Raw genomic sequence first — 24,340 nt, 5'->3', positions numbered from 1 at the left:
CCAACAGTTATAAATGAGAAAGTTTGACTGGTGTCAAAACCAAAGTCTGGTTACATCATCTAACAGCTGATAACAATTTTCAGGCAATAAAGCACATTGATGTTTGTTTCTTTTAAGGGCAGAAACATCACCAACCCCAGAACAGCAAGGCATGCTCTGCAGTGAAAGCAAATGACTACTTGGTTTTTCTCAGAGCATGCAATGTTTAAAGATGCAGGGAGCCGATTCCCAAGACATGGAAGGCACTGCTTCTGTACACAATCCATTGGCATTCCAAACAGAATTTCCATCAGAGCTTTGGATGAATGGTGAAAGTCAATTTTAGGGCAGTGAATAACACAGTTGGGTTTTTTGGTTTGGTTTGGTTTGATTTTGTTGTTGTTTTGGGGGTTTTTTTGTTGTTGGTGTTTTTTTTTTTAACGTGACTGTGGCCAAATCAGTCCCAAAGCTTCCTAAGAAACTTTGAGTTTTCTCCTCTTGAAAACATTTACAATGATTAATGTGCTGATTTTCAGTTATCTCACTTCAGTGCTAAGGAAATGCAGTTCCTTAGCGTTTCTGATGAAAATTTAACAGATGTAAAAAAACCCAAATATATATATTTCAATTAAGTGCAATAGCCATTTCCCTGCCCAACCCCCATCCCACCCCCCCACCCCTTTTTTTTTTCCCCCCATTTTGGTCATCATGAGTTGCAAATATACAACCAAAATCCATCAGTGTGAGATAACTGTGTAAAGAAAAAAAAAAGGCATTTTAAAAATCATTGTAAAAGTCGCTTTTTGAGACAGAAGCTGTGCTGATTCTGCAGCGGTCACCACAGAGAGGAAAAATAACACAAAAAAAGAGGAAAAATCACGGAAAGAGAGCAGTGTATACCTGGCAGAACTGTCAACCATGCAGTGTGAAAGGATATCCCAATAGAATTACCCGCCAAGCATGTATACTCCCCAGCATCCTCAAAAGTTACATTCCGTATATAGAGAACCTCAATTTCTTTGTCCGTGGTGTTAACACCGGCAGCCTAGAAAAAAACAAGAGAGGGAAGCAAGAGAGAAAAAAAAGAGAGAGAAAAAAAAAAAGCTAGACATTGAGAGAATTCTTGTGGATAGGGAGATGGAGCCACAGGGCAGAGGTGGAGAGAGGCAAAGCTCCTTCCCCATCCACAGTCCCTCATCCGAAAGGCGTTCACCAACAGGTCCCAGCTCACCTCAGAAAGTAATCGACACCCTTCACCACACCTAAAAACTCACCACCTAGACATGCATGCAATCAAACATGGAAAAATTACCCCACAAAGCTTTTTTTTATTATTATTTATTCTCTTCTTTTTTTTTTTTCTTTTTTTTTTTTAAACAGAAGAAAGTTGAAAGAAAAGCAAAGAGAAAACACAGTAGGACAGAATGGAGGATCCTCCACATGGAGTTAGAGGATGTAGTTCTTCACATGTAGGTCTTCAGGGGAAAGAATTTGCTACCAAATATGCTCTGAAAGGGTTTTTGAAAAAAAAGCAAAATCTGCTCCAAAAGACACAACTTAGCAGCCATCTTAAGCAATGTATGGTCCTCACATCATCCACTGCACTACATCTAAATATTGTGGCTTGTGCAGTGTTGTCAAATCTCATAACCTAAGCCTGCTGCTATTTGCTGCCTTGCTTAGAAGCACAGTGGAAGGTAATCTCAGCTCTTGCTCAGAAAAGATCAGTTGTGGCTCTCAGGGACATGGAGAACAACTGGACCTTAAAGGTCCAAGAATGAGGAGATGGTGATGTGAAGAACAACTGGACCCTATAGGTTCAAGAATGAGGAGATGGAAATAAAATACATCCTTTCAAATCTTAAGAGACTGAAAAAAACATCAAGAAGGGCTTTTGGGTTTTTTCCTTTTTTTTTTCCCTCCACTCTGGCCTCCTTCCAGACTTGCTACATCCCTGATTTGACAAGTCATTATGCACCAGGCCAATCAGTGCATCAAGGATCATCCAAACTCATATCAATAAAATAAATCTTAGAGCTGGAACTTTGTGGCTGGCCCAAAAGGGACACAGCAGGGCATCGGCACCAAGGTCTTTATGATGGAGATTCAGAGAAATTGTTTGTCTCTGTTTCATTCAAAAATGTTACTCTGAAGGGAATGATGAAGTGAAATCAACACATTTTTAGCAGACCATTTAGAATTAAATTTAGTTGTGAGCTGTAGTCACAACTATTGCCACTCTTTGTTACTATCCACTGAATAATGGGTGAGTAACAACTGGAGAACCTTCCCACTCTGCAGAGTCACCAGTGATGTGGGACCTTGTAAGTGACTAAACTGCTGCAACTCGTGCTTCAGTGAGTACTGATGTGAACATTTCATATATAGACACACCTGCATCTCTATAAATATGCAGTAATTAAGTCACAATTACGTCATCCAACGAGTAAGCTTTGTGTGAACTGCACAGTATGCAGACTTAGCAACAAAACTGGACATACACACACAGACACAGAGACACAGGAGAGAAGGAAGATCAGCATCAGAAACCAGTGCTTATGGTACACACAGAATATTGTGGGAATTTTTCCATGGCTGCTGGTACAATACCAGTTGCATCACCAAAGGAGGATTACAGATATACCACAAGGCCAAAAGAGGTATCCTACAAGCTGCCTGCAGTCTCCCAAAGCACCAGTTTTTTCCAGCTTCTACATCCAGCTTGCTTTAAAAAACGTTGTTACCTTGTTTACTTGGCAGAACAGAGAGCCAGGCAGACTGGTTGGCCTCCCCTATATAATTGGAGACCTTACAAATATATTCTCCAGCATCCGCCTCTGTCACATTGTACAGTGTCAGCACTTCAGCATTGGAACTATTTATCCCCGAATGCTAGAATAGACCAATAACACAGGAGAACAATGTCACTGCTGCCCAGAAGGGACACCAATCTGTCTATGGTCCCACCACCAACACCTCATAAGAACCTGCCTTTCACTTCATACAGGTATCAGCATCAAAACATTGAGGGTTTGGGGCTTGGTTGGGTTTTCCGTTGTTGTTTCAGGTTGCTTTAGGGTTTTGTTGGGTTGTTTTCTTTTCTTTTAGTATCTGAAGCATCCCTCAAGGAGTTGGAAAACAGCAGCGTGGAGGGAAAAAACACTTAGGCTGGCAGACCAGCTGTGAGGAACAAGATGGTATAGAGCTGGCTGTCCTGCCTGCCAAAGCACTGAGCTTTGGCAATGCCATCCAGCTCAGAAAAATCTGGAGTTCCCTTGCTTAGGCTGGATCAAAAGGCCTGCAGGAAGGAGTGCAAGCACCAATACACTGTTGAAAATGGACCTCTCTGCAGGTTCAGCATCAAGAAAACCCAACCTGCCAACAAGCTTTTGGCAGCAGGCGTCACGCTACTTTGAGACAAAAAACCAGCCGAAGAAACATGAAGGAAATGGAGAAGATTGTCCTGGGTATGCTTTGGATGCATTTTACCCATACATAGATGTCAATGATGTTCTTTGAGAGGGTTTTCATGGCTTTTTTTTTTTTCTCTGAATAAAGTCATTCCTGAAACATTCAGAGATAGAAGGACTTCACAGAAGCACACCAAAATAGAACAAAATAAAAAGAGCAAACCAATGTCTATGAGTAGCACAATTAGCATTTAGACAACTGAAAGTTTACCCAACTCATTGCTTCATTTGGAACACAAACACTTCCACTTCCAGAAGAAGGTCAGACCTCAAGGTTCTTGGATTTACATCAAATAAAGTCAACACTTCACAGCAGTCGTGGCCATCACCGGCACCTGCGAAGCCTCACCTTTAAAACTTGCAGATAGGGCCTCCCATCTGGTCCATATTTGCTGCCATTCTTCTCTACGTGTTTGATCCACTGAATGTGAGGCTGAGCATCACTGTAGACTTTGCAGACAAACTCCACATCCCCTCCCACGACTGCAGAGGCGTTTGCTGGCAGGCCAGCTTGGAGGATGGGCCTGTGTGGTGATCGCTCTGTTCGGGTGAGGTGGGTGGAAAGAGAAGGAGCAAGAGGGAAAGAGAGAAATAAAGATGCATAAATAAGCAGAGCTGCCAAGAAAACTGTCAGTGAACTCCAGCCAAAAAGCCCTGCAAGCCTGTTGGCTGACTCCTCCGAAATAACACTGCAGCCAAAACCTGTAACAAAAACTACAGTTCAAAGGAGAGGACTTGAGCAGTACACTTGTAAAAAAAAAAAAAAAAAAAATCAAGAATAGCTATCTGGAGGGAGGACAGAAACCCTGCTTGAAAACTTTTAAGCATTTTTCATAGCCCAACTCAGCAAAAAAAATTTTTTTTTTTAAAGCCGTTGTAATAACTACCTTCAGGGTTTTAAACACCTGATTGGAATAAACATCTACAACATGTCCAAAGACTGACCAGGAGGATGAGTGGAGGACTGGAGCTCCTCTGCTATGGAGACAGACTGAGAGAGTTGGGGCTGGAGAAGCGAAGGATCTGAGGAGACCTTCTTGTGGCCTTCCAGTATCTGAAGGGGGCTACAAGAAAGCTGGGGAGGGACTTTTTAGGGTGTCAGGGAGTGATAGGACTGGGGGGAATGGACCAAAACTAGAAATGGGCAGATTCAGACTGGATGTTAAGAAGAAGTTTTTCACCATGAGGGTGGTGAGAGACTGGTACAGGTTGCCCAGGGAGGTGGTGGAAGCCTCAACCCTGGAGGTTTTTGCAGCCAGGCTGGATGTGGCTGTGAGCAACCTGCTGTAGTGTGAGATGTCCCTGCCTATGGCAGGGGGTTGGAACTGGATGATCCTTGAGGTACTTTCCAACCCTGACAATTCTATGATTCTATGAATTCAGAAGAAGTATTATTATTAATAATAAAAAAACCCCTCTGACTAAGGTATTAAACTAAACCAAAGGCAATTTCTCAAAACTAGCAGCACTGAAGCTCCCCATGCAGGATGCACATATCAGACAACTCAATTTTGCAGCACACCCTGACCAGTACTGCTATAAACACTGCTCTCTGCTTTACCCAGACACAGCAGCAGAAACTCCTCTTTATTCTTATTCTGAGCAGGACACATGGAAACACAGAGTTCTCTGGAAAACTGTAGTGGATTCAATGTGGGCCAACAGAGCTTGTAGTCTACAGGCTTGTGGGATTGTTTCAGTGTTCTTTGTCCAACTTACTCCATTGAGTACAATGAGAGAAGTTCTCCTCCCTCTCTACCCTGGTGAGGCCACATGTGGAATACTGTGTCCAGTTGTGGGCTCCCCAGTTCAAGAGAGGCAAGGATCTACTGGAGAGAGTCCAGCAGCGAGCTACGAGGATGATTGGGGATTTGAACATTTCTGCTATGAAGAAAGACTGAGAGCCCTGGGGCTGTTTAGTCTTGAGAAGGCTGAGAGAGGATCTGATCAATGGCTATGGATAGCTGAGGAGTAGGTGTTAAAATGAAGGTGCCAGGCTCTTTGTGGTGGTGCCCAGTAACAGGGCAAGGTCCAAGGGGTATCATCTGGAACACAGGAAGCTCCACCTCAACACAAGGAGAACCTTCTTTACTGTGAGTGTAACAGAGCCCTGGAGCAGGCTACCCAGAGAGGCTAGAATCATAGAATCAGAATTGTTAGGGTTGGAAGGGACCTCAAGCATCATCTAGTTCCAACCCCCCTGCCATGGGCAGGGACACCTCACACTAGATCAGGCTGCCTAGGTTGTGGAGCCTCCTTCTCTGGAGACCTTCAAACCCCACCTGGATGTGTTCCTGTGTGGTTCATGTGATGATCCTTTGGTAGGGGGATTGGTTTGAATGATCTCTAGACATCAATTTTAATCTCTAATATTCTGTGATTCCTTGAATCCATGATATTGGTGCATCCTATATCACCTGGGTATCCAGAGCCACTGCAGCCAGCCTTCCCAGGACAACTTTGTGGATGTGATATCCACAGTCTTTGGGGAAAGCACTACTGGGAACTTTGCCCTCAGCTATGACCATCAGGCAGCTTTGCATCACCCACACCAAGCCAAATTGAAAAGCTGTTAAAATCTTCTGGGTGGTGGGGAGCACATGAGCCAGCTTCTCAACCCTCAGGGCCACCAAGGAATCTGGGGATTTTTTGCTGGACAAGGTTAAGAGGGTAAAGCATAAAATCTACCTCTTTGAAAAGTCCTCAGTATGACAGCCCTGCTTACCAAATTGCTTTACTGTATTTTTGGTGGAGTTAGGCAATGCTTGCTCTTAAAAGGTCTTTTCCAACTGGAACGATTCTATGACTATCCAGGGAGTGGGATGGACACCACCACCCTCCCTAAAAAGCCTTCAGAGAGCTTTTCATCATCCTAGGTGTGAACCAGCCACTTCACTCACGCCAGCTCACTTCTGCTCACTTCTTTCTATAAGAATGTGAAGTGAATCCTGAGCCACACGTACTTTCATCACACATATCAGAAGTGAAACACCCACTGCCTGTCCTCAGCCCAAGCTGCCTGCTCTCCCCTGCTCCAGGAATTCTTTTGAAGTTAAAAAAAAAAAAACAAAACAACAACAAAAAACCTCCCCACCAGTGGACCTAAATATTTATTTTTAGAGGCTGTACACTGTCAAAGCTTTGACTTTAGGAGCCAAATCAACCGCATTTGAAGTCAAGCATTCCTCCTGAAACGTACTAGTTGCCAATAAACTGTTTCACAAGCAAACACTGAGAGTATAATAGCAAATAATGATGCCCAGGGAACAATGGGATCTTTTATACAGTCCAATATATTTGGCATGCAGCAAACATCTACTGGGAATTTGTTCACTGAGGCTATGTATGCTGGCAGCATACTACAAAGCAGCAGCAATCTTATTTCACTTGTGGCAAAAGTGCATTTGTGCTGCAGTTATTAAATTATTCCATGGCTAGGTGTGTCATTGTCAGAGATGCAGGAGCAGATTAATGGTTTTTAATTTGGAAGTGACAGTACAACACATAAATGACAATTTTACACTCCTGGAGAGCACTTTCAGTTTCTCACCTTACACTAAATAAGCTCCAATTCCAGCTCCCTCACCCTTTCGTTTGGGTACAAAACCAGCAAGCAAAAAAAAAAAAAAAAAAATCTCTCTTTAATAGAAACCTTACACCACCTTCCAAAACTTATTACAGCTGCCTTCAGTATAAAATGAAACCTTAGAGAATGTTATTTAAAATGTTTTTAGAAGTCACTAGGCCTCATGTTTCATTTCTCCACATCAGGGTTTGATTTCCTTTGTGACCTTATTCTCTGCCCTTAAACAAACCAGAGAAGGAGGCCTGAAACATCTTGGAAAAGTTCCTACTATGCCAGCATCAACACACAGAATGTGTTTAGTTTACTCTGATAGCCATCAATGATTTAATCTTTTACTGGTGACTGTCAAACTTTTCCCCTACTAAAAAAAAAGGAGGAGGCAAAGCAAAGAAGTAAAAGCAAAGTTCTGATTTTCTTGGTCCCAAATTCCTTTTAAAAAATTAAATAATGTGTCCTTGTGCATAGGTGTAGACATACATACATATATATATATATTTACAAACACAGAGCCATTGGTGATATTTCTTCTCTAAGGGTAAATGTGTCAAAAAGAAACTGTAGTTGCCCTCCAACATATGGAGCAATGATTGCTGTTGGTCAGCTCCCACACTTCTGCAGAAGGGATCTCTCCTACATCCAACAGCACAGAACATCACCATCACAAGGCAGATTAAGCAGGGTTTCAGAAAAAAAAAAAAAAAGACTTAAAATAGACTCAGTGTTAGGGAAAATAACTAAATATGCAAAAATCACAGAATGGTCAGGGTTGGAAGGGACCTCAAGGATCAGCCAGTTCCAGGCCTCCTGCCATGGGCAGGGATACCTCACACTACAGCAGGTTGCTCACAGCCACATCCAGCCTGGCTGCAAAAACCTCCAGGGATGAGGCTTCCACCACCTCCCTGGGCAACCTGTGCCAGTCTCTCACCACCCTCATGGGGAAGAAGTTCTTCCTAACATCTAATCTATATCTCCCCTCCTCTAGCTTGAATCCATTCCCCCCAGTCCTATCACTCCCTGACACCCTGAAAAGTCCCTCCCCAGCTTTCTTGTAGCCCCCTTCAGATACTGGAAGGCCACAAGAAGGTCTCTTTGGAGCCTTCTCTTCTCCAACACTTTCAGTCTGTCCTCATAGAAGAGCAGCTCCAGCCCTCTGCTCATCCTCGTGGCCCTTCTCTGGACATATTCCAGCACCTTCAGATCTTTCCTGTAACAGAGGCTCCAGAACTGGACACAGAAACTTGAACTAATTACAACTGACCAAGTGTAATTCTGTACAGTATCACTTCTTGGCAACAGCAATTTCAGCTTGATATTCTTGTCTTTCTCATTTATCTGCAAACCACACATCCAAGCACAGGTACTGTCAAACCCCTTATTCATAAATCTCCCATCACCATTAAGCATTTAAGATACAAACCATACATTTGTAAGCAGATCTCATCACTCAACTGGCTACACTAAGATTAGGTGGAAGGAGAGCTTTCTTTTTCACTGAAGACTAGCAAAAGAGTCAAATCAGCCTTTAAAAAGAGAACAAAGGATGGTGAAACTAATTTTACCATTAGACTTACATTACCTACTAGCTGTAACCAAGATCATCACTACACTAGAGTGGCAATGTACATTCCTAGTTATTAAAACTCAGACAAAACAAACTAATCTCACAGCTCTGTAGCCCTACTGATTTCACTGTTCCCCTTGCTCATTAATATTTAATTGCAGGTGACAACCAAGTTAGGTGGGAGTGTTGATCTTCATGAGGGTAGGGAGGCTCTTCAGAGGGACTTGGATAGATTGGATCCATGGCCAGCGCTGATGGGATGAGCTTCAACAAGGCCAAGTGCCAGGTCCTGCACTTGGGGCACAACAACCCCAAGCAACACTACAGGCTTGGGGCAGTGTGGCTGGAAAGCTGCTGGCAGAAAGGGACCTGGGGGTGCTAATGGACAAGCAGCTGAATAGGAGCCAGCAGTGTGCCCAGGTGTCCAAGAAAGCCAAAGGCAACCTGGCTGGGATCAGCAATGCTGTGTCCAGCAGGAGCAGGGAGGGGATTGTCCCCTGGGACTCAGCTCTGGTGAGGCTACACCTTGAGTGTTGTGTCCAGTTTTGGGCACCTCAATACAAGAGAGATGTGGAGGTGCTGGAGCCAGGGCAGAGGAGGGCAAGGAAGCTGTGAACAGCCTGGAGAATAAATCTGATGAAGAGTGACTGAAGGAGCTGGGGCTGTTTGGTTTGGAAAAGACGAGGCTGAGGGGAGACCTCATTGCTCTCTACAGCTACCTGAAGGGAGATTGTAGCGAGGCTGGTGCTGGTCTCTTCTCACAGGTAATTAGTGATAGAACAAGAGGGAATGGCCTCAAGCTGCCACTGGGTAGGTTTAGACTGGACATTAGGAGGAATTTTTTTCCCCAGCAAAAGTGGTCAAGGATTGGAATGTGCTGCCCAGGAAGGTGGTGGAGTCCCCAAGCCTGGATGTGTTTAAAGGTGGTTTGGCTGTGGTGCTTGGGGCTATGGTTTAGGGGTGAGCCTTGTAGAGCAGGGTTCTGCGTTGGACTTGGTGATCCTGAGGGTCTTTTCCAACCTGAATGTTTCTGTGATTCTGTGAATCAGAACCTCAATGAAATAAACATTTGTTACCTGACCACTGTAATCTTGTGTTCCACTCTGCTAACACAACATGTTTGAACACCAAGTCAACAGTGTCTTGTAATAACACAGAAAACCACCCCGTGGATTAGCTGTCTTGGAGCAGCCTAAAAAGTACATCATAAGGATCCTAAGAAGTTGTAGATACTAATTTTATTGCATAAATATTAGTAATTTAGTGAACTACACAGGAGACCCACAAGGCTTTTTTCACAGATATCACAGGTGATTTCTCAAACAGACCTTCCTGGTTCAACTGAAATGTAACAGATGTTCAAAAGTGAATTCAATGGATGCTTAAAAAAAATAAATAACACAGAAAAATATCTTTTGTTATGTTGAAAGCAATTCAAACTGATAATTGCCTTCAACATCTAAATCTCCATGTTTCAGTTCATTTTTATTCTACTTCTTCCCAAAGTGTAACTTCATAGTGCTTTTTGAAAAGCATCCTTACTTAATGCTGGATCCCACCTGAAGAGACAGATACCTGCTTGCTTCCTCCAGCCAAACCAGCATCAACCCCCACCTGAGGGGTCAGTTATCTACACTGAGCAGAGCAGAAATGATTGTTCACCTGAGGAGTTACCATACTCAAGGCTACAAGCATCTACATTTCACACCATCATAAAAGTACCCAGGGCTTGAGCACTCCTGCTCAGAGCAAATTCTAATCCCTTATCTACAGACAGACAGGATGACAATCTGAAGAGATAACTGACAAAGAGATCTGCCCAATGGCTTAGAGGAAACTCATTTAGCCTGTTCATGCTAAAACTTCAGAGTAAGACTGGATGAGGCACTCACTGCCATGGTTTAATTGATTAGATGGTGCTGGGTGATAGGTTGGACTAGATGATCTTGAAGGTCTTTTCCAACCTGGTTAAAATTCTGTGATTCTATAATGCCATCCTTTAGGAGAGAAATCTGCAAATAATCCACCAAAGCTGGAAAATTCCGCGTTTCCAAAAACCTGGCACAAAGGAAGGAGCTGTCCAGGAAGCTCCTAGCTCTGCGGGACACCTGAAGATGGGTGGGAACCCATCCAATCCATCCTGACACAGATGATGGAAAGGGAAAAGCCTCACAGTGTATCAGAGGTTGGAAGGGACCTCAAGAGACCATAAGGTCCAAACCCCCTGGCCAGAGCAGGATCACTTAGGGTGGTCTGCACAGGAATGAATCCAGAGAAGGAGACTCCATGACCCCCCTGGGCAGCCTGTTCCAGGGCTCTGTCACCCTCACTGGAAAGAAGTTTCTCCTCATGTTGAGCTGAAATCTTCTCTGTTCAAGTTTGAACCCATTGGTCCTTGTCTTATCACTGTGCACCACCCAAAAGAGCCTGGCCCCCTCCTCCTGACACCCACCCCTCAGCTATTGATAGACATTGATCAGATCCCCTCTCTCTCAGTCTTCTCTTCTCCAGACTAAACAGCCCCAGGGCTCTCAGTCTCTCTTCACAGGGGAGATGCTCAAGTCCCCTAATCATCCTCATGCCTGGAAGGACTGCTCTGGAAATGACTACTGGAACCTGCACACTTCACAAGGAGACCTGAGAATTGGCTTTTTAAGGTTCAGCCCCTGGACAGGTGGTTCCTACAGAAGGGCCTCATCTCTCTCTCATTCTTGGCTTTATCTCCTTCAACTTTTTAATTATTTTTTTCTTTCTGATCAGCTGTAGCCAGCACAGAGGGAAATCAGAGAGGAGAGGCACAGGAAAAAGTCATGATGTGGATGAATGAGTGAAGAAGCTGGGGTACAGAGGTGGATGCCAGGGGCCAAGCTTCCCAGCCAATAAAGACCAGGAGATCCAACCCCACCGCTCCAGTCCTGCTGCAGGAGGAGCAGGGATGGAAAACTGTGGGAAGAGAGGCTGCTTGCCGAGCAGGCTGGCAGAGGGAAGATGTAGGGCAGGAACTGCTGCTGCCAGAGGCCAAGGCAGAGGGTATTGTGGCTGAAAGAGCAGCTCTGCTCCTACTGGAGTGCCTTGGCAGGGAGAGGAGACAATAACCCCGGAAGGGGTGAGCTCTGGGGCCCATCCTGAGGCCAAGTCTCCTTAGCAACCTGGCTGTGCCAGGGGCTGAGAAGAGCTCTGGTAATTGTCTATCCAAGCCTCCTTGTCACCCCAGCACAGACAGTTCAGGACCTTTCATGGGAGCTAAAAGCCAGAACCAAAGCCCATTGAAGTCAGAGGGAAAACTCACATGGAATTCAATGGGCTTTGGATAAGGCATCTGATTCATTTCAAGGAAAATGAAATCTACTCTTATTTTGTCCTTTTGAATGTGCTTGTTTCCTCTCCTTGCAAATCTGTGAATCAAGTGCAGGCTAGGAAAATAAAAGATGAATAGCAAATGCAATTGAAAAAAAAAAACCAAAACAAAACATGAGTTCTGGGGACAACAGAGAGATCCTCAGTTAAGAAGGGGAGGGAAGAGAGAGGGAAGAAAAAAAGTTACCTAATTCTTTTCCACAATTTCTAATTAGACACGTTTATCAAAGCCTCCAATACCAGTTTTGAAATGTTACTGACTCCTACGGAGTCACCTTGATGGCTGCCACCATGAAGCTGCAGAGAGCTCCATCAAGTGATGCTTCTCACTGCATCTCTGTTCTGGATCCATAGCCTCGTAGGGTACAAGTTGAGTGTATTCAGTCATCAGAGAACACAAAAATGAAGCGGTTGGAGGTGTTTCTCTGCTTGACTGAAAACAGAGGCCTGCCATGTCTGCTTGTCCTGGTCAGCACAGCACATTCAGCCCCAGTTGCTTATCCTGCCTGACTCCAGCCTCAGGAAGTCTTCAGCAGCAGCCTGGTCCCTGCTCAGTGAAAACTCTGCCCCTTCCCAACCACCTGTTGCTTTGGAAAATGATAATTATCCTGCAAATTATGGGTCTCAATAGGATCCTACAGCACTCTAGGCCAGACTGTACTCACAGCCTCTTGCCTTGGCATCCCAAACTACTTGCAAGATTGATTCTTCAGCCTTAAAAAACAGCAACAACAAAAAAAAGATCTCAGCCTTTTCCTCACACATGGGCACTGAAATAGTTCTCTGTGTTTCATCTTCACACACCACCCTCTCACCTGTTCCACAAAGATGTACCTAGCATGGGAAGACCTAGAAGCCCACCAAGGTTTGGGAGCAGCACTGCTTACAGAAGATTGTTGGTGGATGGCTCTGCCCTCAGATGAGCTCTGTGTGCCCTCTCCTATCCAGCAGTGCATCACATCTGGGGATTCCCTGACCAGATGCTTTACAGACAGATGCATACACACCTGACACATCCCTCAAGGCATCAAGTGACCCACAGACAAGCCCTGAGGAGTGGGAAGCCTGTGTGGGATTACCCATTTCTGGAACACCCAGAGCCCACTTTCTCATGCTCTCTATCCAAACTATACCTATGGGCTTAGCAGAACTGCTCCAACAGAAAATGCAGCTACATGGTAACTTCTCAGGTGATTTAACCACTGCCTGGAACCACCAGGAAGGTGAAAGCTCTCAACTCCAGCTTCCCCCAGGGCCACCTCAAGGCTGAAAGGCTGTTCTCAGAAGTGGCATTAATGACCACATTAATTTCAGATGTAGTTTGAGAGAAAAGCTCTCTCTGCCTTTGCAAGCCACTCTGTCTCTCTGGTCACCTGTTGGCAGCCCTGGTGAGACTGTGCACTTGCACACTATTAATGCTGGGTTTGGTGGTGTGGATACCTACCACTGGGTCACCATATTTACTAAAGCCACAGGATATCAGTCCCTGATCCCTACCTATTACCATTAAAAACAATATTAAATATTTGTCAGAGCCTTAACCTTTTGGTGAGTAAAGATCTTCCAAGCTTCTATGCTGCCCTAGTTGACAGCAAAGGAACCAGTTTGCAAGGAGCAACAGAAGGATCAGAAGGTTGCCCTGGGAGGGGGTGGAAGCCTCATCCCTGGAGGTTTTTAAGGCCAGGCTAGATGTGGCTCTGAGCTTCCTGATCTAGTGTGAGGTGTCCCTGCCCATGGCAGGAAGGTTGGAACTGGATGATCCTTGAGGTCCCTTCCAACCCTAACAAGGTTGGAACTGGATGATCCTTGAGGTCCCTTCCTACCTACACAAGCAGCAAGGCTGACCTCAGCTCACAAGCTCTCTGAGGAAGGATTGATTCTTGATCTCTGAATTAGAGAGGTCTTTTGAGGAGGGTTCAAGGAGCATCCAAGGCATGAGGAACTGCAACTCAGCTTTCTCTATAAATCCAGCATTGTCCAAGTTCACACAAAGGACCCAATTTGAACCTACACTTGCTCTCCATAGCCCTAGGTAGACTGGCATAGGAGGGGTCTAACCAAACAGATGTCAGAGTCCCCACAGGAATTTCCTCCTTCAACCTAGCATTCTGCACACAGGCCAAGCCAAACCTTGGCTTCCTTTCTGCAGCAGCAAGCAGTTGCTTATGGGGGCCTGTGCTCTATGAAACACTGGAAGGAAAACACTTCTAACTCCACTATTAGCTTCCATGGTGTGGAGAAGCAAAGTTGAGTACTGGCTGTTCTTCAAAAGGCCAGAAGCAACCAAGCAGGTGTAGGCAAAAGGGCTGTACTGACTAACGTCATACACTGTGTGTACAGGAGCCAGGAGCTGAGCAGCTTCCACCAGCTGCACATCAGTCTGGCTCTCTTTCTGCATAGTCTGAAGCACTGCATGTTGTTCATGGCCAGTTCAGAAGTGCTGCTGACCTGTCATGTTCCATTTATCTGTACACACACACACACAGCCCTCCAGTCATCACTGCCCAGGTGACTCACACGAGCCAAGGGAGCAGCCACAGCAAGGCAGGGACAAAGCTCTCTCCCCAAACTCTGCAAACTCAGAGGATGTTTTAAGCCTACAAGGAATAACAGATCACTGTTGTTAAGCACTAAGAGATAAAGAGCATCCCTGGCAAGAACACTTGACACAGAACAGGAGCCTGTCAGGCAGACCAGCAGACTGGCTTATGGACCAGAGCAGTGCTGATGAAATCATGCCTTACACATTTTGGCATCTTTTATCAGCAGGCATTAGCCAACACACATTCCCACTATTCAGTGCTCCTGTACAGCAGGAGTCCCCATGTACAGCACTTCCCACTGGCCCAAAGCTACTTGAAGAAGTCATCTCAGTGGCCAAGAGCTCAAAGGGGTATCGCTGCAGCTGGAGCTCCTGGTTCCTCACAAGTAAACTCAACAGGGCCTGAAACAGCACAGGCACAGGGATCTGCCCATGGAGGTGGAAGGGAAGGGCTGACCTTCACAACCACTTATCTAAACTCTGCACTCAAGTCTACAGAACCAGAGAATGGTAGGATTTGGAAGGGACCTCATCTAGTCCAACCCCCTGCTAAAGTGGGCTCACCTAGAGCAGGCTGCAGGCTGGTTAGAAGCCTTTTCAATAAAACTGAGGCATTTTTTCTACTGCTGTCTCACACACCTCATCATTCCTAACTAGTGGGCCCAAATGTCCATCTCTGCTTTGGTTTGTGGATGAGCATCAGCAGTCAACACCAAGTGAGAAAGCAGGGAACTGGACTCCATATATTCCCTGCTGTCACTGAATACTTCCCTCAAAGTTAAAACATCTGAACACCATTAAAGAACCTTAGTTCTAAAGATTCAGATTTGGTCACAGACATCAGAAACAGACCCACTTGCTACTCACAGCAAAGCCTTTGCCACCCCCTCCAGGTTCCTTGTGCCACCCAAGGCCTTCTATTCACCACAGCCAGTCAGGTAAAAAGCAGTGACTTTAAAGAAGCCTTTCCAGAAGCTGACCAGCTGCACTCAAACTCTCTGTCCTTGGCTTTACCACCTTCACCTCTGATCTGAAGTACTGGCACTGTTTCTTCAGCAGGCACAGCTCCTGCTGATGTTATCCCATCTGCTGCTTTGGATAGCTCTGCAGCATGGCTTCAGCTTGCTGTCCTATGTGCACTTCAGCTAAAATCCATCCTCACACAACACCTTTGCAGCAGAAGTTCATCTGCACACCTCCTTCCCAAGCCGGGGAAAGGAAGAAAACAAAACTGCCTGACTTGGCTCCATACAAAACCCACTGATGTGAGTGAGAACAGGAGGAGAAAGAAAAACAAGCACAGAGCTAGTTAAAAGCCATCCTTTCACATCACACCTCTATCAGAGAGTTGAGAGAGGCAGGAACGTTCAGCAAGCCCAGGGCTAAGGCTCTTGTTTTAAAACAGGAAACCACCAACAGGGTTTTAAGAGCAGTCTGTCCTTAAAGCAAAGGCCTCGTTGTCAGGCTGACACAGCCTGGGTTTCATCAGCCCTGTGGGGCAAGAAAAGCCACAGCAGCAAGAGTTGTACAACACTAACACGGAGCCCACTTGCAGTATCCCTCACAGAGTGCATGCATAAGCAAAAGCTTCATACATGTCTGAACAAAGAGGGGAGAGGCTTTTAGTGTGAAAAAAAAAAAACACCACCACCATGGGAAGCAGAACAATAAGGAGCCAAGATTTTCATTCACATTCTTTTTAGTGCACCCTAAGAGAAAAAGGAAGACAAGAGAATATGAAAACCAACTTGTGGCTTCTGACAGACAAGTGGTAAAACGTTATTGTTCTGGCTGTTCCCAGAGACTGCATTACTTTTTTTTTTGCACACAGATACCCTCCTTTGTACTCCCAGCCCTCAGCTGCTTTACAAAAACCAGAGACAATGCTGGGGTCCAGCATCATTGGAGTGGGCTCTCCAGTAGGTTTTGCCAAAGATTTGCAGTATGCCTGGCAAATGGCATATCCCCCACAGGGATGATGTCCTCTCCCAGCTGCAGTCAGTTTAGCTCACCAGTGTATCCAGCAATGCCATAAAGCACACACTGCGAGTTATTATGGCTGTTGTTATTGTGACCTGACTGCATATTTTTTTCATCCTCCAAATTTCCTTTCCTGAAAACAGCTCTGCCTTTAAAGTAAAATGGAAAAGGTTATGTAAACCCTTAAAAGCCCTCTTACATTTCTACACTCTCCCCCTTCCCTTACACAGCACACTTGCTCCATTGAGCAATGTAGGTGTGAAATTATCAGCTGGACCACAGCCTTCTCCCTTTCCCAGCTGGCTGACTGACCATACCCAGTGCACAGACTTCCAGGGCTGGAGAGAAGCTCCAGTGCCCAATTTCAGTGCCCTATGCTGGATCATCCTAGCTCCACCTCAAGACATGCCTGGGTAGGACCTTACTCAGCCTATGGGCTTGCCTTCCCTGCTGATCAAGTTTGCCATGCTCCCATGTCAGGAGGGGAGTTATTCCCTCATCAGGGTCACCCTCCCTTTTGCAATACAGAATCCCTAATCTGTCCTAAAGGTTGTACCAGATGCTGAAGATGACTGCTCTTGGTGTGACCTTGACAATGCACATTGGTCATTGTGTTTCTAATGATTCACTACCTCCAGGTAGTTTGTGAGATGCAGCAGCATTCACAGCACGTCATCAACCTTGTGCTCCAAACCAAGAAAGGTTTCCTGCTACTTTCCGCAGCTCTTTACCTCTCTTCTACACCCATGCATTAGCCAGGTTGTCGATGGAAAGGCACGTCTGAAACCAACTGATGAAATGAAATTCTGTTGCTCAGTAAAAGCATCTAATCCAAACCTGGCAGCAGAAACCACTGCAAAGAGAATCACAGAATGTTAGGGGCTGGAAGGGACCTCGAGAGCTCATCCAGTCCAACCCCCCTGCCAGACCAGGATCACCTAGAACAGGTCACACAGGAACACATCCAGGCAGGTTTTGAATATCTCCAGAGAGGGAGACTCCACAAGCCCCCTGGGCAGCCTCTTCCAGTGTTCTGTCACCCTCACAGGGAAATAATTCCTCCTCCTGTTTCCATAGAACTTCCTCTGCCTCAGCTTCCACCATTGCCCCTTGTGCTGTCATTGGGCATCACCCAGCAGAGCCTGGCTCCAGCCTCTGGACACTCACCCTGCACATCTTTATCAACAGCAATGAGGTCACCTCTCAGGCTCCTCCTCTCCAGGCTGAAGAGCCCTCAGCTCCCTCAGTCTCTCCTCATAAAGCAGATGTTCCACACCCCTAATCATTTTTGTGGATCTGTGCTGGACTCTTTCAAGCAGCTCCCTGAGGTCCTTCTTAAAGTGAGGGGCCCAGAACTGGACACAATACTCCAGATGTGGCCTCACAGGGCAGCATAGAAACACTAATCAAAGCATGGATACTCACTTGGAAAAACAAAATACATGAACAACTGTTTTGATCATCTAGCCTGATGATTAAAAATCCCCTAAAGTATATCATTTTAGCCCCTCACAAGTTTCTTTTTCAAAGAGTAAAGATGAACTTTATTCCAACTAACAGACTGTCCCATTGAGTTCTTCTCTCAGCTCAAGTTCTGACAGCATCAGTGGTTTTCTGTCAGGAACAGTCAGAACTGTCAAGCTATTCATGTAATCTTTTGAAGAGCAACCTGAAGAAAAAGAAAAATCATCTTCATATTTCCTATTTACAGAGCAGATCAATATCCAGAAGAGCTTAGGAAATTATGGTTTTGTAGGTTTACATGGAATCACTGTTGTTGAAGCTGCACCAGAGGGATGATGACAATCTAAAGATGATGACCTAACAACTTCAAACCTGGAAGACACAGCCACCTCTGGGTTTCAAACCACACAGTGGTTTGCAGAGCAGTGGGAGGAGAGGATACCAACATGAAGACTTTAAAGTGCAATTTTTGGGTTGTTTTTCTTTTTTAATAGCCAGAGAATTTCACATTTTACTGATTCATCCACATTTTGGTACTGCCAGATCACAGAATCATTAGGGTTGGAAAAGACCTTTTAAGATCATCAAGTCCAACCATAACCCAACTACCATGACCACTAAACTATATCCTGAAGGGGCACAGCTACAGCTTCTTGAACATCTCCAGGGATGGCAACTCCACCACCTCCCTGGAAAACTTGTTTCAACACCCTGCCCTCTTACCTATCTCATGCTGGTATTACTCCTCAAGGTTTTCTTCCTCCCTGCACTGCAAACCTTTGGGAGAATCACAGGTGCTTGAAGGGATCTCAAGAGCTCATCCAGTCTAACCCCCCTGCCAGAGCAGGGTCACCTAGAGCAGGTCACACAGGAACTCATCCAGGCAGGTCTTGAATATCTCTAGAGAGGAAGACTCCACAATCTCCCTGGGCAACCTGTTCCAGGGTTCTGTCACCCTCACAGTGAAATAATTCTTCCTCCTGTTTCCATGGAACTTCCTATACCTCGACTTCCACCATTGCCCCTTGAGCTGGCATTGGGCATCCCTACCCTCTTGGATCTTCCCCAGACTCCCCCAGCCTCAGCTCATCAGTCACAACTCGCCTGCTGCCATCTCCATTCACTTCCACCTATACTACATCTTTTAACCCTAATTTAATCCCTAAAACCACCAGTGTGGTGGTCTCAGGAAGGATTCATCTCACTCATCCCAGGCAGCTATCCCAACACAGCCATGGGGTTGTCCCAGTTCTGTGTTTCCTCCCACGTGGGGCGACAGCATGAAGAAATGCAGGTGCAAACATGCACACACATGATTCACAGCCTTGTGTTCATCCAGTCAGAATCACAGCTCATTCACTGCTTTCTATGCTTGTGATAACTAAAACTTTTCGGTTCTTTTAACCTTTTTTAGAGAGGATGTAACTTGACCGAGTTACTGCCAATTACACTGATGGCTTTCCCAATAACAGAATAAATCTGATGGAAGAGTGACTGAAGGAGCTGGGGCTGTTCAGTTTGGAAAAGAGGAAGCTGAGGGGAGACCTCATTGCTCTCTACAACTACCTGAATGGACATTGTGGAGAGGCTGGTGCTGGTCTCTTCTCACAGGTAATTAGTGATAGAACAAGAGGGAATGGCCTCAAGCTGCCACTGGGTAGGTTTACGCTGGACATTAGGAGGATTTTTTTTTCCCAGCAAGAGTTGTCAGGGATTGGAATGTGCTGCCCAGGGAGGTGGTGGAGTCCCCAAGCCTGGATGTGTTTAAAAGTTGTTTGGATGTGGTGTTTGGGGATATGGTTTAGGGGTGACCCTTTAGAGTAGGGTTCTGGATTGGACTTGGTGATCCTGAGGCTCTTTTCCAACCTGAATGTTTCTGTGATTCTGTAAAAATTGTTAGAAGAAACTGCATCAGGTGATAGAAGGATTAACAATAAGAATTAGACCCAGCTCTGGCTTTTGACAGCTGCCAATTGCACATTTAACATGGCAACAGCCTTGTGAGAATCCTCAGACAGCTCCTGCAAATTCCTACTTGCACTTCCACGAGTAGGATACTGCACCAATTAGAAGGCATGATTAAAAATTATAATAACAGAGCTGAAACAATATCCTGCTCCTCACTCATCAAAAGAGAGAAATACCTGCCTTGGGGCTGTAATGAGACAGAAAGTGGGACAGGGAGACCAGTCCTCCCCTAGCAGAGTCTGCAAGAAGCATTCCAAAGATGACAAATCCACTGCTCGCCCAGCAGATGAAGTAATGACATTTGGCCATAAAACCTAACTTAGCCAGACTACTCCAATGAAATCTGAAGCTTTATCACTACAACCTAACAGGATGGAATATTTTTACCTTATTAAGAGGGGGGAAGGAAGAAGCATCACCTTTAATTTTCCCTTAGCTGAATTATCACACTGCAGTCTTTGTTTCCAGGAGTGAACTGCACACCCTCCAGCACCAAACAATTTGCATCACGTCTTAGGTGCACACACCTTGCCAAAAGCCCAGTGCCAGGTGTAAAGTCCACACTTGGGCTTGTCAGTACACTAAATAAAATCTTCTTCCCTCTCAGCCTAACTAAATACCTGAGGGCAGGCATCAGCGTGGATTCCTTCACGCTTCCAGCCCCTGTCTCATCATGTCCCTTGCCGCAAGCTCTTGGGTGAAGGCATCAAGCTAAAGCTTGTCCACGTAGAGAGTCAGTCAACAACTCTGAGCACACCTGCCAGAAATGCAAGTTTAGGCTTGGTTGTAATATCTACACTGAACTCCTGCCAGACATTAGTGATGCAACGTCCAAGGCATGCATTTAGCTGGTGTCAGTTCCTTTTTCATATGTAACCTGAATCCTAAAAATAAATCTTTGGAAATTAAAGAGCCTACTGCAGTGAAGTCAAACCAATTCTGAACCGTGTTTTGACAAAACAAGCCTCAACAAAAAGCAAATAACAATGCATATGCGGTGATGAATTGGGGAATGACAAAATGGAAACAACTCTTTTAAAGGAAGAAAAAAAAAAAATCTGTGCCATATTGGCAGCTCTGAGAGCACATGAGAATCCAAAAATAAAAGTGACTAGAAACAAAGTCTTCTCTCCTGCCCTAAACTAGGGGAAATATAAACAGTGAAACACCAACAGCAGAAGTGTTCCATTTTAATCAGGTTTCTTTTAAGAATGTGCTGTAAAATGCAAGAATAAAACACATTCAAAGCCCTCTAAAACCTCCCAGAATTCAGAATGGAAGCATTTCTCTGCACAGCCATCAGGAAAAACCACTCATACATGAGATTTCTGGGGCCCAAGCTTCAAACTGAGAGTGATTTCAAATGCTTCCTGGAGCAGAAGTTATTCTCTCACTTGTTTTCATATGAAAATTGGAAATATTTAGGGACAGCTGCGTGGTACTTTGCCACCTCTGGAGTTCGACTCCTCGGTAACAAGAGCCAAAGGCACAGCTATTAAGCAAGTTAGAAAGTGGTCAAGCTACAGCTAGGCTGGCTGCAAAAGGACTTCTTTTAAATATAGATAAGATATAGCTATATAGATATATTTGTGAAAAGCTATGTTCATTTTCATAGTAAACAGCAGGATTGTCTTATCCATTCTTGGAAGATGTGTCATGCTGTTACAGCTGCTTATAAAACCCAGCAAAGGAGCTAATGTGCCAAACTCCAGCTGAAACCAAACCACCTTTTGTTTCCCTGGATGATGACATTAAATAGGACAGGAAAGGCTACCTGCACTAAGACTCTTCAAAGACTAACCTTTTCTTTCCCTTTTTTTTTTCCTCCTTTTTTTTTTTTTTTTGCCATTAAAATATAAATTCAATTAGTTACTTCCATGCTTAAAGAGAACTGAAATTGCACTCTAGTGATAATTGCAATCCAAGAGTGATCTAATTATATACCAGTCTCAGTGGCTGCATTCCCACGTTGCTTCCTCCAACCCGGATTCACTACAACACAACTCAGAAGTGCAAACCACATCGCTTCCATTCATTCTCCCTTAAGACTGCATGACTCTATATATGTTTAATGAGAATGGAGTTAGTCTATTAGTAAGCTTGCTATAAAAATGCAAGCTTCTACCTGCTGTTAAACACAAAAGAACAGAAAGGCACTTCAGCTGCATGTAAAAAAAAAACAGCTGATGGGCTAAACTGTACGAGGGAAAGAACATTCTCTTAATTAAGGTCCTGGATTAGGATTCAAGTACCAGCTTTGCTTTTTGGCTCTGCCACCAGCTTCCTGTGTGACCCAGGGCAAGAAATTTCATCACTCCACAGCTCGGGTTTTCATCTATAAAATGGACAATGACATTTCCTCCTTCTTCCGGCCTCTCTGGGGTTTGGTTGTAAGCAATTACTGAGTGCTGGCACGTTGCCTTGGACAATAAGTATCCGAGAATAATTAAAGTCTCTGGATAGAGCTCCAATACAAAGCCAATCTCGGCTCGTCTCCCTTTCACAGGACCCGAAAGGAATTTTGCTTCGCCACCATCTGAGGCTCCCGCAGCCTGAACACATTCTGCAGCCCGGAGCAAAGCCCTGCACGCTGCCTGCTGAAACCTGTTTTGAAATGGAGGTGGAGGAGAGGAGGGAAAAGCAGTCGATTGGGGTACCCCCAACATTTAAAGACTAAACTTTGTCCCGGCCAGATCAACGGTTCCTCGCTAACGCTGTCAACGTGCAGCAGTATCCCCTGCAATACAGAGAGGCTGCCAATGACTTTCTGCATTTTTCCTTCAGTATTTTCTACTCCCATTGTACAAAACTCTGTGTAAGGGCTTTGCCAAGTTTGTAAATTTGAATGAGACCATCTGAGCTGGGCTGACTATTTTAAGAGGGTTCTTGCAAGTAATTACAAGGTAAAAACGAGAGCAGTTCACACCTTCACTCTGACTGAAAAGCTGCTCAGCCCTGCTGGCTCCAAGCTTTTAATTGTCAGAAGAGTTCAAGGTTTGGAAAGTTATTGGCATGGAGTAATAGTGGATATTCCTAACTAGCATTGTGTCATTATTTGGCACGATTTTTTTGCTGGAATACCTCCCAAATCTGTGACATAATCAGAGGGTTCTCTACATTACACCATATAGTCAGATGCTCATGTTAGTGTAATATGTTACCATGTTTAATACCATTTGCTATTACTTACACTTAATCAGCTCTGGAACCAGTTAAACCATATAGAAAAAGCAATTTCAGAGGCTTGCAACTGACAGTTTTCCACACACAACTCGATCTAAAATTACAACCTGAGGTTTGTAAGATGTGGTCTAGGCATGCAATTGCCTCTAAACAAACATCCATAACTCTCCACAGCCCTGTGGGAACTGAATATGTGTGTGGAAACAGAAATAAAAAGCACAAAATTAATTTCTGTAGGACACTCTTAACTAGAGAAACTGTCAGTTTTCCCTTCTGGCCAGTCTTAACTTACTGCTTCAGCAATTTTATGCCCAACCTCCACCATTATTGTAAGCTTTCAGCAACAAAGTGATGGCTGAGCTCTCTCACATCAATTCTCCTTTCAGGTCTAAGTCCCAATGCAATGTGTCTTGGAAGACTCACAGTAAATTCAAGACAGGTATCTCCAAGGCCAGGTTGGACGAAGCCTTGAGCAACCTGGTTATTGGAAGGTGTCTCTGCCAGTGCCAGAGGGGTTGGAACTAGATCATCTTTAAGGTCCCTTTCCAACCCAAACTCTTCTTTGAAGCATAGGATGCATATTCCTACACGTGCTTTCAATGCAAACTAATCATTACACCCTTGAAATTGAATGCAAACAACAACCTGAAAGTAAAACCATTGAGTACGCAGAACTCCAAAATGCAGGTTGTGACTTGCAAGAGTCACTTCTGGACTTCTGGTTTCATCTCTCATAAGGCTAAAGAATCAAGAAATGCTGAATAACTATCTGCCCAGAGAAAACCCAAGACTCTGTTGGGTGCCATCAGCCAGGTCATCAGCACACCAAATCACTAGGCACTTCTGAAAAACCTCATTATTTACTTTTCTGCCTCTCTATAGGAAAGGAATAGACATTTAAATAAATGACATAATCCTTATTACCATTCCGTTCATTCATGCAGGTCACTGTAACTTGCTGCCAGGAAAAATAAACTCCTGCATAAGGTTTCTCAATGTAAGACATTCAGAAGGTGCAGAGGGGGAAGGGAGGCAGGAGGGTTTCTGACAAATATTTGCTCATGAACACATTGCCTAGGAAAAAAAAAATGGGTGAAAAAAAATTTACAATCACCATGAAACATGCCAGATTCAGACTGGAGTGGTAATGAGGAAAATGAGCAGGGGAAAGAGAAGGGAAGGGGAATTTTCAACAAGTTTTGTTTCAGCAAGGAAAATTCCCAGCACAGCAAAGCTTTTGCCTCCCA

At 44.7% G+C, this 24,340-nt stretch overlaps 1 protein-coding gene across 3 annotated transcripts in view; it reads right to left on the bottom strand.

The window, feature by feature from the left end:
* The window catches only part of FGFR2 (fibroblast growth factor receptor 2), a 98,891-nt gene that overhangs the window by 32,574 nt on the left and 41,977 nt on the right, over positions 1-24,340 (bottom strand). For 2 of the 3 annotated variants that reach the window (XM_054382215.1, XM_054382217.1), the window contains 2 exons: positions 3,799-3,989; positions 880-1,024 (listed from right to left, as the gene is read on the bottom strand). In XM_054382215.1, coding sequence (XP_054238190.1) covers positions 880-1,024; positions 3,799-3,989 — 336 coding nt within the window. The remainder of the gene's footprint in view (positions 1-879; positions 1,025-3,798; positions 3,990-24,340) is intronic. The other variant, XM_054382216.1, reaches the window with a different exon arrangement.

This window comes from Indicator indicator, chromosome 7, assembly GCF_027791375.1.
Source record: "Indicator indicator isolate 239-I01 chromosome 7, UM_Iind_1.1, whole genome shotgun sequence".
NCBI classification, from domain to species: domain Eukaryota; kingdom Metazoa; phylum Chordata; class Aves; order Piciformes; family Indicatoridae; genus Indicator; species Indicator indicator.
The sequence above is the reverse complement of the archived record's forward strand: the minus strand, read 5'-3'. Positions and strand labels throughout refer to the sequence as shown.